Raw genomic sequence first — 14,655 nt, forward strand, 5'->3', positions numbered from 1 at the left:
TATTGCAACAGGAAGCACCAGAGAGATTTGCAGGCTTCCCCATTTCATTTGTATATCAGCTTTGACATCACCGGGTCCCCCCCCCCCCCTTTACCCCCACGGCAACTGATGGACTTCATCCTTAACGACAGCGGTGTTTGGGGGAAATTACGTTCAGATTTTAAACCCATGTATTTTAACCATTATTTCTTTTTTTTTCTTTTTTTCATATTTATGCTTCTGATCTCATGCAGTCATGTGTGCAGCAGGTTTACATGTCCCTAAACGCACCTTTTTCCACACAAAGAAATGGACACAAACGACCAGATGTAGTATTATATACTTTTATTATGCTCCACTTGGGTTTGCGCGCGCACACACACGCGCGCATTCGCACGCACACACGCACACACACACACACACACACACACAAATATACAAACTAAAAGAACCATAAGACATTGAGAACCTGCAAAAAAAAAATAAAAATTAAAATAACCAGAGAGGTAAAAAAAACAAAACAACGATATAAGCAATCTAAGACAAGGATCTTAAATTATGCATAGCTTAATTTATCAACAGAAAAATAAAACTTCCTTCTGTCAGAAAATCCTTTTTTATTTGCCTTTTGTCATTTTTTTCATAAAAACATTCACACAAACCAAGATTTGGATGTAGAAGAGAAGAAGAAGGTTTGCATTCAAGTAAACACATACACACACTTTCATAAATTTCAAAGAGGAAATGCAAGTACACAAGCAACCGTGACAAACGGTAAACAAACACAATAACAACTAGAGTCCAGGTAGGATGAAGAGGAAGAAAAAACAAACAGGAATGATCAGACAATAAGAAATGTTCCCTTTCTCGTAGACAAGTCAAAGTGTGAAGTGTAAGACGTCGTTTTTCATCAGAGGACGCGCTGCAGTCACCATGAAGGCAACACACTCTGTGTTAAAACGGTGTGAACCTACTGCATGTTTAGGTCTGATATTGCTCTCTGGATTTGACTTATTAGCAAAGCAAAGTTCATGTTAAGACTACAGATCTTCTTGAATTAAATGGCAGCTGATAAAAAGTGCTTCTGCCTCCCGTTCGACACAAAATAACAGAGGAAATGTAAGTGCAGGAGGCTGAGAGGGAATGTAAAGAAAAGCTGCATGGACACTCGGCTGGGTTGAGGAAAGAAACGGTTGGTTGTCTGCTTCCTGATGAGCGTAGTAGTGTGTATGATTATAAAATAAACCTCATCAGTGCAGGAAAAGCTCAAACTGAAGTGTGCCGGATGTGATGCGCTTCATCAAACACTCACTCCGACTAAAAACGTTTGCCGATGCTGCACGGGTACGAAGCAGGTGTCTCCGATCAGCGAGGAGTGGGGGGGGCATTCATGAAGGTCCTCTCTGCTTCTTCTTTAGCGGCAGGCATCTAAATGCTGTTTGTTAACTACTTTCTCTGAAAGCCATCTCAGTCAGTAAAAACATGAGGGAAAGAAGGAAGGCAAAGATGAGCCTCCGTGGTGTTTCTAATAAATAAATGAATATCAACATCTCCCAATGCAAAAAGACGGGCGTTAAACGAGGAGCGTCCTGACAGCGAGTGTCATATCCACATTCCCACAGTCAAGGTCAGCATCATCCTAGCATGCAGAAGTACGACAGAACAACAGGCAACACCAGGTACAATTCATCCCGCCGCCTCCCCCCTCCAGTCCCACCCTCCCAGCTCTGGTACAGAGTGAAGCGGGGCCGTGACACCAGTGTTCAGACTTGAGTGGAGCAGACAGCCCAGCAGAGGGGCGTCTCACTCCCGCAGAGCGGGACGTCTCCCGGCGACAGACGCCAGGAGGAGGGCTCCCCGCTCCCCCGCTAACCGCAGCGTCAGCAGGACGCGCTCGCCAAGCTCAGGCGACGATCTGTCAGACGACGCGCTGCAGGAGACCGGAGCGCCGCCGAGGTGAGAGACGGGGGACGTGGGGAGAGGGTCCTTCACACTTTTGGGTCTGGCTTCGGCCAGACGATAGCAGCTTACCAGGAAAACAGCTAAATCAACATCAGGCAGGTTTTTTTTCTTTCCTGCACAACAAAAAAACACCACAGCAGGAATCAAATAAAAGACTCAGAAATAGGATTTGTATAAAGTGTCTGTTGCAGCCTCGGCCAAATATGCATCCATTCCTCTTGATCGTTTATAAATATAGATTTATATACATATAATACTGTGTTCAGAATCATGTTGTAATGCTGGGAGCGGCGGTGGGAGAGTTCTGCTCAGCTGAGGAAGGCGTTATTTAAAAGTCGGAGGGGGTTCAGAGAGGTTGAGGCCATGCTGACATTTCCTCCTCCCTGTCAGTGCGGACGAGAGGAGGAGGAGGAGGAGGAGGAGGAAGGGAGGTCCTCTTGCTGAGAATTGGACATGAGTAAACGTCAGACACGCAGTCAGCCTGCAGCGTAGCTGCTTAAGAAGGAGTAGAACATGGGCAGCTTCATGCGCTGCTGGTCCCGTCGACACCACGCCATCACCGTGCCCTCACTGTTGGCCGTGTAGAGATGGTGGCCGTCACACGAGTACGTCAGGCTGAGGGGACATGATCAGACTCAGGATGAGGAAGAAGTGCGCATGTGGCAGTAAGTGGCATCGTGTAAAAGCACAGAGACAATAGCATGATGGTGGTGCCGTTAAAATACCTGATGATGGGTTTGCTCGACTTGGGAAAGGTGATCTCTCTCATCGGCTTCAGGTCCCAGGTGCTCCACAACCTGAAAACACCGGTGGGAAGGATTCCGTGTCTTTACAAGAAAAAGAGACGCGCGTGAACGCAAACAACAAAAAGACGACGTTCCCGCTCACCTCACGACACCGTTCTCCAGACCACCTGCGATGACGTTGACAGACACGCCCTCAGGCTGGTTGGAGAAAGCCACAGAGCAGATGATCTCTCTGCAGTGCACGTGACCGATCAGGTCGCCGTTCACCGTCCACAGGCGAAGGTCGCTGCCTCCGCCCTCTGGGTACGAAAAACAGGAGTCGGCACTCAAATCAGATGCCTTAATGAGCCGGAGACGTGCCGCACGAGACAGAACGAGACGTCCCTCACCTGAGTCACAGACTGTCGCGATGTCCCCCGTCGTCTCGCTGGCCGACACAGCGGTCACCGGGCTTTTGTGGCCCGTGAGGCTTTGTACATAGCAGAGTCTGCAGAAACACACAGAAGCTCAGAAAACTCGGCACGCAGCGAGCGCTTTCATCCATTTGGACTTTTTCAGTCACACCGACCTGTTGAGGTCCCAGAGGATGCAGGTGCCGTCGGTGCTCACACTGATGAGGATGCTGTACGGTTTGCAGACAAACAGGCCCGTGACTTCCCCCGTGTGTCCGTACAGGTGAACTTGAGATTCCACCTCCATCTCCGACGGCTGTGGAAAGACACGCACCAGAGACCGTGCACACAGAGGACGCACGTCAGCGAGGATCTCAGTTGTACCTTTTCCTAAAAACAATTCCATTAATCAATCTCTGACTGGGCTTTGCAAATCGATTGCTGAAAAACCCATCAGAGACAGAGAAACAGGAAATCTACATGCTAGTGGTGGGGACCGATGAAAGTCTGAAAGCCTCTCTGATGACTGAACTCCCGGACCCCTAATCCCACTTACGGCTCGGTGGAAATGTGTTTCAAGGGCAACTGTGATGTGACTAATGAAGCCGAGCGTTTGAGCACCGTGAGGCTGTCTAAAGAGGTGGGGGGGGGGGGGGGGTGATGGGTGGCGGGTGGGTGGATTGGGTGCTCATGTGGAGGCGGAAGGTTAGAGGGGGACGTCGCCATGGAAACCCACCGTGGTGCTGGTGAAGCGGTTGCTGTAGGCGGTGATGACTCCACAATTGCTACCCGTAAATAGCTGGCAGCCATCGGGCACCCAGGCGCAGCTGGTCACCTGGAGGAGAGCGAGACAGACAGTTGGACGCAGGAAACGAGGAACCAGAGAGCTGATTGGCTGATTCCTCCGTGTAGCGTTGTGTAACAAGGAGAAGAGGCAAATCGGTCCTTTCCCTTCCAGGTGCTGTGGGTTTGTTTTTTTCCCCGAGTGGAGCGAATTCATGTTTTACCTGGTGGAGTTGTGAGCACTGAATGAAGTTGATCGGTGGCTCGCTCTGCTTGCTCTTCAGCCTCAGTATGTTGTCCGCGTAGCCCCAGCTCAATATGGCCGACCACCGGATGTCCGTGCTGTGCATGCTCCGCACACCTGCGGAGCAGAGCCCATAAAATTAATGGAGTCAGCGGGACGCCGTGCGGTGCGTCCCGGCCGCGTGTCCAGGCGGACGTGTGCGTGAGCGGCGGCCTTCCTCACCCTGCTCCTTGCTGTAAATCATCATGAGGCAGAACTTGCGGGAAAGGCCGCAGATGGCTCGCGTCGGCAGAGCCAGCAGGGATCCGAACCTCTCCCCGTGCGGCTGACTGAAACACACCACCGGGTCCGGAGCAGAGGGAGAGCCCACGTACTCACCCCACTTCAGACCTCTGATCCACGGCAGCGGGCTCTGTGGGGGAGGAAGAGGAAATTGCCCGGTGAGCAGTGGATCATTTCACGGATGGCGCATCAAGTCATGTCTCCCTTAGCGCGCAGCAGGCTGCCGGAGTCACCGCCAGCAGAGGGAAGATTACCGGGTAGACGATTTCCTTGGCCTGGTCTCTGGTTTCTCTGAAGGCCAGCTGCACCAGGAGGCCCATGGCTGCCGGGAGCTCGCCCTCCATCATGAGTTTGGGCCCCGTCCTGCTGATATGAGAGGTGTTGAAGAGCTGCCTGGGCGTCTGTCCGTACGTCTTGATCATCGTCTCCAGGGCCCGTCGCTGCACCGGGTCTTCTACAGCCGACACGTCCATGCCAAAGTAGGTCTGTGAGAAGGGAGGTCGCGCTGGTGTGAGCAACAACGACAAACATTTCCACACGACTGTGATCATGAGCAGCGACTTACAGCTGGGTGGAAGACGTTGATGGCCTGGACAGCTGCTTTGCCTTTCTGCTTGTACCCGAACACCAGGTCGATCCACTGACACAGTGTCTGGGAGACCTGGTCGGACTCCAGCGCCTGTCGGTGGATCAGGATGAAGAGACGCGGGTCGTTGCGAGCCCACGGCGGTAGATTCACGTGATTCACCCTCTCGCCGTTCTGACGCACCCCGAAATCAAAACCTGCTCCAGCAAAAAGAAACACAGTGTCAGTTTATGAGAATATGGAAGACGCATGCAGATATAAAAGAGGAAGGAAAACCATAATTACCCTCTCGGTTGACCAGGAACTCTGGGAGGTAGAAAAACTCCGGGATGAGCTCCTTCACATCCGTCATGGACTCGTAGGAGGACAGACGCCACGTGGTGTTCATGGAGTGAAACGTGCGGTCCGGTATATCAAAGCTCTGGTCTGATTAAGGCCAAAGACAATCTAATTACAAACTAGACTCGCTGATTGAAAACATCCCCTTTCATGACCTTAAACACCACGCTCGCTGAATACATTTACAATCACATAAAACGATGCCTCGGAGGATCAGATGAGAGACACAGATGAAGGAAAACTAAATTAACGGGGAAGAAAAAAAAAAAAAAAAAAAAAAAAAAAAAAAAGAAGAGACGGGGCGAGGAGCTGATGAGAGAAGAGTCTAAAGATGAAGTAACCTTTCATGGCTAATACATGTAATGCCGCACGGCGGTGTGGCGCCGACTTAGATCTCAGATGTTGTTTCAGTGTGTCACATACGAGCTTAACCAGTCGAGAATCACATTCTGTATCAGAGAGATATCATTTTAAAGGGCGCAGATTACACCCCAAAACACTTTGATCATCTTTACAGCGTAGATAAGATAATGCAGCTGGACCCCTGCGGCTTTATCTGCTCAATGACTCACCCTGGTAGGCGAGGAACATCTTGGTGAAAGGGGGCATTCGAACCAGGAAGTGCAGCACAGTGCCGCTGTTGGAGTAGTGCGAGCCGTAGTGGTAAGGCTGCACGGGAGGCATGGGGTCGTCCTCCCGGATGCCCTTCTTGTACTCCTCCTCCAGGTACTGCACAAGAAACACGCGCACGTTTAGGAGTTTTTCTCCCCCGACACATTCAAGTAAAGTGATGCTAAACATGTCCACCGGGCCGTACCTTGTAATTATCCACATAGCGATCCTCTTTCTCTTTGGACTGCACTGCGATTGGTTTGCTTAAGTTCCTTCATAAACAAACGTGAACAAAGGGGTCACTGATGTGACAAATGGCAGCAATTGTCCTATTAAATGATAATAAATGATTCCCATGTCAAGAAATTCAACTTGAGGCTTCATTTGTCTTCCAGTTTACCAAATAATTTCCTTTTAATATCATATGATTCACTTTGTAAAACAATAGAACAGCTCCAGTATAAACTTGTGCATTTATAAAAACCTAATAAATTAATGCATTATATGATCCAATTTGAATTAAATCTACTTTTCGCTCATAAAGCATGGACTATCACAACTTGAAATGAATTTCCAGACTCTGTCACAGAGCTGTCATCCGGCGCTGACCTGTAAATGTTCGGGTCCTGCAGGTCGAGCAGCTCGCTGGTGTAGTCGCGCAGGATGAAGGGGAACACCGGGTACTGCATGAGGTCGTTGAAGGAGCGGCCGGCGTGCTTGTTGAGATGCGTGAGGTACTCGAAGTTGGTTATCTGACCCGAGGCCCACAGCTGCGTGAGCGCCGTGATGTTTCCGTGCTCCAGCAGGTTCGGGAGGTCGGAGGTCAAGATGTTGTGGTAGACGTCGTCTCTGAACTGAGGCCAGAGCACAAGAGACCTGGAGATCAGTGTTGCTGAAAACATGAGTCTGCAGCTCAAACAAGGGAATTACTAGATCACCTGAAATAATCCCAATTACTCCTCAGTTTCGGTTTCATTTACTGAAGAGCAAAAACGTTTTCCAGCAAACCAAGCCTGAAATTCAGGGAGAATCCTCATCATGATTATAAAGACACAGTTTAAAACGTTCCACTATTAATAACCCAAAAAAATCCGAACAAATGCTGGTATCAGCCTTTAATAATCAGTGGGTCGCCTTGGTGATAGCTGAACGTAGGAGTGAGTGATATGGCCATGAAATAATATCCTGCAATGTTAGGGTATTTCTGTGATTACAGTATTCTTCAGGATGTAACTAAATATTGAAGAATATTTGATTATTAATTCAAATAACATATATAAAACTATTACACTTATTTTGTTGAAATTATATCAACATAAAAGTAACAGTTTGCCTTCAATTATTAAGTAAAAACCAAACAAAAATGAACTCTCAGTTCTTACGTTTGTAAAAAAAACAACATCGGTTACGCAGAGTGAGATTCAGATTCACTGTTTTAGTCCCAAACAAAAAATCCTCCAGTTCAATCCATCCAACAGTTATTGAAACATTTCACTAAAAACAACACAGAGCACTCTAAACTTGAAATAAGCACACGGGGAAAATGTTTTTGCAGCTTTATCATTAAAAGGTTTTTACAAGCCGGCAGACAATCTGTAATTTGTTTTTTCTGAACTGGAAACATCAGCCATCCATCGTGTGTCCAAACATATTGCAACTTTGTTCCAGTATTTCCTGCAAGAGTTTGATAGCACTGCATCTTATTATCATCACTATCACGACTGATTCCCAACACAGCACAACTACAGAGCTCCAGTTATCAGGAACACAACACACAAAGAAAAAACCCCTCTCTGAAACGTTTTCCTTGTCAAGCTGCATGATTTTGTCTTTTCATTCTTGGAGCATCTTTGAGCTCTTTCATCTCATCAGTTTTATCACAGTCCATCCTGTGTGGCTACATTTTTACATTCAAATAAAACGGACTACATTTCCCTCTTGTGATCTGCAGGATCGTCTATTTATGGAGGATAAATCCACGCAGCTCTCTAGTAATGATGTGAAACAGAAAAAAAGAAAAGAAAAAAGCTACAACATCTACAGTATCATTTGTGAGTACTGTGAGCATCTAACCTTTCACTCTCTCCCCAACTCTTTCATTTTATTCCATGTGACCCGTGTTTGCGCCTCACCTTTGTGGTGTCAAACGCCAACAGCAGGGTCCTGCCGTTGGTGAGGAATATCTCCACAGCATTGTCTCTTAGCTGCCACCATCGCTTGTGCACCTCCTTGATCTCCTCGTAGGTCCAGGAGAAGGAAGGAGCCTCAGTCTCCCCGTGAAGGCTCTGTTCAAACACATTTGGAGTTGGGCGCACGTAACGTGGTGCCATTCGTCTGGCAGAGAATAAGCCCGAACAGTCCTCTGCTTTTACCTGGTTGTCATGAGCATCTGCAGCGTTGTCCTCCACAAAGTACATCCCCGCCTTTCCTGTGAGACGGCGCGGGGTGAGGCAGGTTCAGTGCACGAAGCGCAAGACAAACAAAAGATTCCCCGAGTGAATAAACAACAAAAACCTGTGTGTGAAGGCAGAGCACTGCTCCTCAGTGCCTCAGAGAGAGTAGATTATTCTTTGTGCCTGCTGACAGGTGGAGTGTATTATGCATGGAGCAGCTGTGAGCAGTGGTCAGTGACTTACCCAGAAGTAGCTCCCCTGCTGTCTCTCTGGAAGGGGCGACGCTGATGCACCGTCTGGTGAACCTGAGCACAAAAAGATATTTCTCATGCAAGAGATACGCCATCTGAATAAAACACAGCCACTTCTCAGCGTAGCACAAGTCATTTAGACATTTGTGTCTTCTCCCTGTAGGTCTGCCTGGAGTGCTCCTGGCTTTCTAAGAAGGATTTGTTTATTTAAGGCTTACAGAGAGACAGAGTTGTACCTGATGGACTCGCTGGTGGCTTTGTCTTTGACGGTGGAGGAGAAGAATGAGTGAGTCTTATCCTCAAACAGGAAGGATAGAGGTGCCTTCACTGTGTCTAAACAAGACGCAGAGATTAGATTAAAAGGACACAAAACCACTTGGACTAAACTGAGTTTCACCAAAGAGGGTTTAACCACCTTCAGACTTGCGTCTGTCCGTGAGCAGGTATTTGTTGGGGATGGTCAGGTAGCACCTCTGCAGCCGCCGGCGCTCCCTGTTCGGCCCCTCGGTGGGGTCCAGCTGCCAGGACGTTGGGTAGGATATCTGGTCATACCAAACCGCGCTGGAACAGATCACAACAGCACAGTCACACACTTTGTCGGCTTGTATCCGTACAGAGGAAATATCAGCGCAGGGCCGCAGCTACGACTGAGGACACCAAATACTGTCTCTAAGATATTTGACACGCTAAATATAATACTTTATACACATCAGCATGTTAGTATTGTCAAATGTGAACATTTTAGCATGCTGATGTTAGCATTTAGCTCTAAGCTGTGCCATTCAAGTGGGTCTGTCAGGTTACACTCATGCATTCAACTCATCTCGAACCAGTTTACTCCCAGAATCAAAAACTTGGTAAGGTGAAGCTTTTAGTTTCCGTGCTCACCATCTGTGGAACAAATTCCCTGAATACCTGAGATCTGCTAAAACATTTGACCAGGACTTAAAAACATTAGTTTTAGCAGAGGCTTTCCGGTCAGTTAAATATGCAACTTTATGAAAGATTATGTCTTGTACTTCTCTATGAAGCACTTACAGTGGTGTGAAAAAGTGTTTGCCCTCTTCCTGATTTCCAATTTTTTTGCATGTCTGTCACACTTCAATGTTTCAGATCATCAAACGAATTTAAATATTAGTCAAAGATAACACTAGTAAACATAAAATGCAGTTTTTAAATGAAGGTTTTTATTATTAAGGGAGAAAAAAAATCCAAACCCACATGGCCCTGTGTGAAAAGTGTTTGCCCCCTCCTGTTAAAACATAACTGTGGTTTATCACACCTGAGTTCAATTTCTCCAGCCACACCCAGGCCTGATTACTGCCACACCTGTTCTCAATCAAGAAATCACTTAAATAGGACCTGCCTGACAAAGTGAAGTCGAACAAAAGATCCTCAAAAGCTAGACATCATGCCGAGATCCAAAGAAATTCAGGAACAAATGAGAAAGAAAGTAATTGAGATCCATCAGTCTGGAAAAGGTTATAAAGCCATTTCTAAAGCTTTGGGACTCCAGAGAACCACAGTGAGAGCCATTATCCAAAAATGGAGAAAACATGGAACAGCGGTGAACCTTCCCAGGAGTGGCCAGCCGACCAAAATTACCCCAAGAGAGCAGCGACGACTCATCCGAGGGGTCACAAAAGACCCCACAACAACATCCAAAGAACTGCAGGCCTCACTTGCCTCAGTTAAGGTCAGTGTTCATGACTCCACCATAAGAAAGAGACTCAGGATAAATGGCCCGCATGGCAGAGTTCCAAGACCAAAACCACCGCTGAGCAAAAAGAACATTAAGGCTCGTCTCATTTTTGCCAGAAAACATCTTGATGATCCCCAAGACTTTTGGGAAAATACTCTGTGGACTGACGAGACAAAAGTTGAACTTTTCGGAAGGTGTGTGTCCCGTTACATCTGGCGTAAAAGTAACACCGCATTTCAGAAAAAGAACATCATACCAACAGTAAAATATGGTGGTGGTAGTGTGATGGTCTGGGGCTGTTTTGCTGCTTCAGGACCTGGAAGACTTGCTGTGATAAATGGAACCATGAATTCTACTGTCTACCAAAAAGTCCTGAAGGAGAATGTCCGGCCATCTGTTCGTGATCTCAAGCTGAAGCCAACTTGGGATCTGCAGCAGGACAATGATCCAAAACACACCAGCAAGTCCACCTCTGAATGGCTGAAGAAAAAACAAATGAAGACTTTGGAGTGGCCGAGTCAAAGTCCTGACCTGAATCCTATTGAGATGCTGTGTCATGACCTTAAAAAGGCAGTTGGTGCTGGAAAACCCTCCAATGTGGCTGAATTACAACAACTCTGTAAAGATGAGTGGGACAAAATTCCTCCACAGCTGTAAAAGACTCATTGCAAGTTATCGCAAACGCTTGATTGCAGTTGTTGCTGCTAAGGGTGGCCCAACCAGTTATTAGGTTTAGGGGGCAAACACTTTTTCACACAGGGCCATGTGGGTTTGGATTTTTTTTTCTCCCTTAATAATAAAAACCTTCATTTAAAAACTGCATTTTGTGTTTACTTGTGTTATCTTTGACTAATATTTCAATTTGTTTGATGATCTGAAACATTTAAGTGTGACAAACATGCAAAAAAAAATAAGAAATCAGGAAGGGGGCAAACACTTTTTCACACCACTGTAACTGCCTTGCACACTTGCACAGCCCTGCACTCTGGGTACAGATGTACCAAAGTATAGATAAATAAAAGTTTGCTTAATTTCACTGATTTACAAATTGTACTTTCAATCTAAGGGTATTCTACAGGTCTGAGATAATATAAATTTAGTCTCATGAAATTGCACCCTGTTTCATGTCATGAAGTCATTTTTAATATGAATAATACCAGGAAGTAAGGAGAAGAAAAAAATAATCATAGTAGTCTCCATTTCAGTACTCTACTTTGTTCCAGTATTGTGTAACAGATAAACTCTGACACCCACCGGTCATGTGTGAGCTGCTGCACCAGCTCCTGCCAGTGGCGGCTGGCGCTGAGGTCGGTTTTGTAGAGTCCCCTGATGTGCTGGATGACTTTCTTTCTCTCCATGCCTTGCCGCAGAGACACATTCTGAGTGATATCAGCTGCAATCTTGGATATATCCTTTGACTTTCCATCCAGCCTCTGGATAAGACTGCAGAGTAATAAGAGAGAAGAGAAAAAAATTACTTGATTCTTAACAATATTTGATGGTACTGAACATCAATCATACATCAGTAAAAAAGAAACCCTACTCACTTCTTCTGAGTGCTGGCCATTTTCTTTTGCCACGCCACTTTACTTGTTTTTGCTTCGGCTTCATACTTGAATTTTTCCTGTGAATAAAGTTGTTTATTTGACTAATAAGATCCCGTGATAGGGTGCACTCAGCATTTATAGAAGACCAAGATTATCATTATGCACAAAAGTGGATAACTCATGCTACTGAACTCTACAGGGAAACTGGGTTTGACTTCAAAAAGGCTCTGAAGCTGCTCCCCTTCTCTTTAACAATGACTGTTTTTAGAGGACTTTACCTCTTTTATGGCGTTGAGCAAGTCTGGTTTGTGCAGAGCGTTGGGTGGGATGCAGCGATGACCACAAAGCTTGAGCGAGGTCATGAATACACCCACGGCGCTCTGCTCCTCTCTGTTGAGGCTGTCCTTGTGATCGTTCAGCATCTCGTACAGGTACAGAGACAACTTTGGTCCGTGCTGAGTGATAGAGGGAGGGAGTGGAAGAGAGCGCACATGAAAGTTTTATTTGTGTTTGAAGCAAGTCGCACGCAGCGACGGACAGGAAACAAGCCACATCGGGCTAAATGACCTTCAGTGAACGCCTGAGAGGAGGACAAAGAGTGAAAGCACACTCCCATGGCAAAGAAAAGGGGGCTCATGAAGACCATGAAAGCATCTATCAGAGTATTTTTAGAGTCAGGGCCTGGAAAACTCGTCTGTAGCACTGAAAATGACAAACACATATTGCACAATTACTCACACATTCCCATGAAAGAGACCCAAAGAAGAAAGGTTGTGTGCACTGCTTAGGTTCAAATATTAATTTTTTTGGGGTCTAATACTTGATAAATTGACATGTAAGGTGACAAAAAGACTTCACATTCACCTCCAGACCTGGGCTGAGGCTCTCCTTGAGGATATCCAAATGTCTGGGATCAAACACAAACCCAAGCGTCTCCTTCCTGTCTGCAATGGGAAGCGTAGGGCTGAGTGTGTGCACCAGCAGGCGGCCTATTTGGACCTTGAAAGTGTCCCGACAGGACCAGAGAATCCTATGCCACTGTTGCTGAGGGGCTCCACCTCGGCCTGTGCTGCCCTGTGGACACACACCACCAGTACGATGTTAGTACAGCACTCAAACTGGCGCTTTTACAAAGTAAAGATGCTTCTCACGGACTGCTGTCATACCAGGGTGATTTTGATCCCATCCATCATGAGCTTGAGGATGTCTTTCTGTAAGCTCTTCTTGCTGGCAGGCGGCAGAATGAAGGGACTCGGAGGTTGTGGGAAAGAGGTGGAGAGACTCTCATCGTGGAGTTGATTACTTGGATCTGGAGAGAGAAGCTGCAGGTCCGGAGACTCCGGAATATTCAGCAGGTCGAACAAGTCCTCACTAACATCTGAAATGAGAGACACATTCAAACAGAACCAGGATTAGCAACAAATAGAAGTTTTAAATGGACAACCGGGAGAACAGCGGATTGTTTACCATGGTAAATGAGTCTGTTGACAGCAAGAACCACGAGCCTCTGCAGCCGTTGGACAAACTCAGTCTCACTGGCACGAATGGGGTTTTCGCAGCTCATCCTCCTCTGCATCATCTGGTAGAGCTCGTCGCAGGCTAGAGAGCGCATCCGCGACAGGAAACAGTCAGTCTGGACCGGAGAGGACTGGCGCCGACCTACAAGCACAATATCAGTGTGCGCTCAGTTGTGGGAATGAAAATTGGTATATTGATAGTGAAAGTGATTGGTATAGTGATAGTCCACCACCTTTAAGTACAAGCACACACATGTTTTTGTCCTTTACAGTTCAGAGTGAGTTTATGCAAATATCTCCCAAAGAGAAGATTATGAAAAAAGCCACTGCTGAAATGCTTAACACTGATTTAGTTAAGCATTCAAACATGCACACGTAAAGGCTCCGGTAGCACACAAGGGGTACCGGGCATGTTAACCCCCGAGGTGAGAGCCGGGGAAAGGTCATTGGAAAAATGGGAGACATGCCCCGTGACGGGGGAGATGTTCTCCGCTGCGGACCGCAGTCCCAGCTACCTGCATTAAAGTGCAGCATGTAGGATGGAGCTCCGGAGGGGGAAGGGAGGGGGGAGTCCTGGGACAGGAAGCTGAAGGGAGCGAACAAGGGGATCTGGCCATAGGAGCAGTAGTGCTGTCGGGGGATGCGGGGGATAATGGAGTCTTTCATGGCAATGGAACCTTCAGATCGGGATGAGGAGACAGTCAGTACACAGACACAGTTCTGCCTCGACGCAGACCACATCTCTACGGTCGCAGCGCTTTGTAACGCTCACCTGCGATGCTCTTGCGCTTCCGATGGATGCCGTAATGCGCAGAGCTCGATGAGGTCACAGAGGTGCTCAAACTGCGAGGCACTTGATTGGCCGTCGTCTTTATGAACTCAATTGCTGAATGAAGGACGCGGAACTGCAAAGCCACAGCCATCTCTGGGAGACAGACACAGTGAACAGTTAGAAGTTAACCTGAAGCTCTTGATGAAGGACTGAAGAGTCCTACAAACAGATTCACATCTTCCAATTTCTCAAACGCACACATTTTTCAGAGCAGCTGAAACTGCATTAAATAATTATAAAAAAGATGTTGTTACCAAAACCTAGTAAAATAAAATGCAGAAAGCATCAATCGTGCTCTTCTCAGTGGTTTCGAGTGTGCGGCGCTCATCAGAAAAACGTGATGTCACATACATTAGACTCAAAATCTGATAATAATAAATTGGTGGGTTCTTTGGTCACTGTCAAATACTTAATACAATCTAGAAATGCTTTAGACTGGGGGAGGACAGAAGCACCACCAAAGGATCAATGGATGACAATTATGGAAG

General features: G+C 46.8%; 1 protein-coding gene across 7 annotated transcripts in view; it reads right to left on the bottom strand.

The window, feature by feature from the left end:
• Positions 1-307: 307 nt before the first annotated feature.
• lyst (lysosomal trafficking regulator) overlaps positions 308-14,655 on the bottom strand; it is a 66,042-nt gene continuing 51,694 nt past the window's right edge. For all 7 annotated transcript variants that reach the window (XM_069145046.1, XM_069145051.1, XM_069145050.1 and 4 more), the window contains 26 exons: positions 14,108-14,260; positions 13,286-13,477; positions 12,985-13,196; positions 12,683-12,892; positions 12,097-12,273; positions 11,819-11,895; positions 11,526-11,714; positions 8,985-9,130; positions 8,806-8,902; positions 8,562-8,623; positions 8,298-8,353; positions 8,058-8,210; positions 6,535-6,779; positions 6,131-6,197; positions 5,886-6,042; positions 5,260-5,400; positions 4,954-5,171; positions 4,643-4,873; positions 4,329-4,518; positions 4,087-4,223; positions 3,816-3,914; positions 3,256-3,395; positions 3,077-3,174; positions 2,830-2,986; positions 2,667-2,738; positions 308-2,556 (listed from right to left, as the gene is read on the bottom strand). In XM_069145046.1, coding sequence (XP_069001147.1) covers positions 2,418-2,556; positions 2,667-2,738; positions 2,830-2,986; positions 3,077-3,174; positions 3,256-3,395; positions 3,816-3,914; positions 4,087-4,223; positions 4,329-4,518; positions 4,643-4,873; positions 4,954-5,171; positions 5,260-5,400; positions 5,886-6,042; positions 6,131-6,197; positions 6,535-6,779; positions 8,058-8,210; positions 8,298-8,353; positions 8,562-8,623; positions 8,806-8,902; positions 8,985-9,130; positions 11,526-11,714; positions 11,819-11,895; positions 12,097-12,273; positions 12,683-12,892; positions 12,985-13,196; positions 13,286-13,477; positions 14,108-14,260 — 3,815 coding nt within the window. In that variant the 3' untranslated portion in view covers positions 308-2,417. The remainder of the gene's footprint in view (positions 2,557-2,666; positions 2,739-2,829; positions 2,987-3,076; positions 3,175-3,255; positions 3,396-3,815; positions 3,915-4,086; positions 4,224-4,328; positions 4,519-4,642; positions 4,874-4,953; positions 5,172-5,259; positions 5,401-5,885; positions 6,043-6,130; positions 6,198-6,534; positions 6,780-8,057; positions 8,211-8,297; positions 8,354-8,561; positions 8,624-8,805; positions 8,903-8,984; positions 9,131-11,525; positions 11,715-11,818; positions 11,896-12,096; positions 12,274-12,682; positions 12,893-12,984; positions 13,197-13,285; positions 13,478-14,107; positions 14,261-14,655) is intronic.

Source organism: Embiotoca jacksoni, unplaced genomic scaffold (genome assembly GCF_022577435.1).
Source record: "Embiotoca jacksoni isolate LCO1_2020_lvr unplaced genomic scaffold, fEmbJac1.0.p SCAF_12, whole genome shotgun sequence".
Classification (NCBI taxonomy): Eukaryota; Metazoa; Chordata; class Actinopteri; family Embiotocidae; genus Embiotoca; species Embiotoca jacksoni.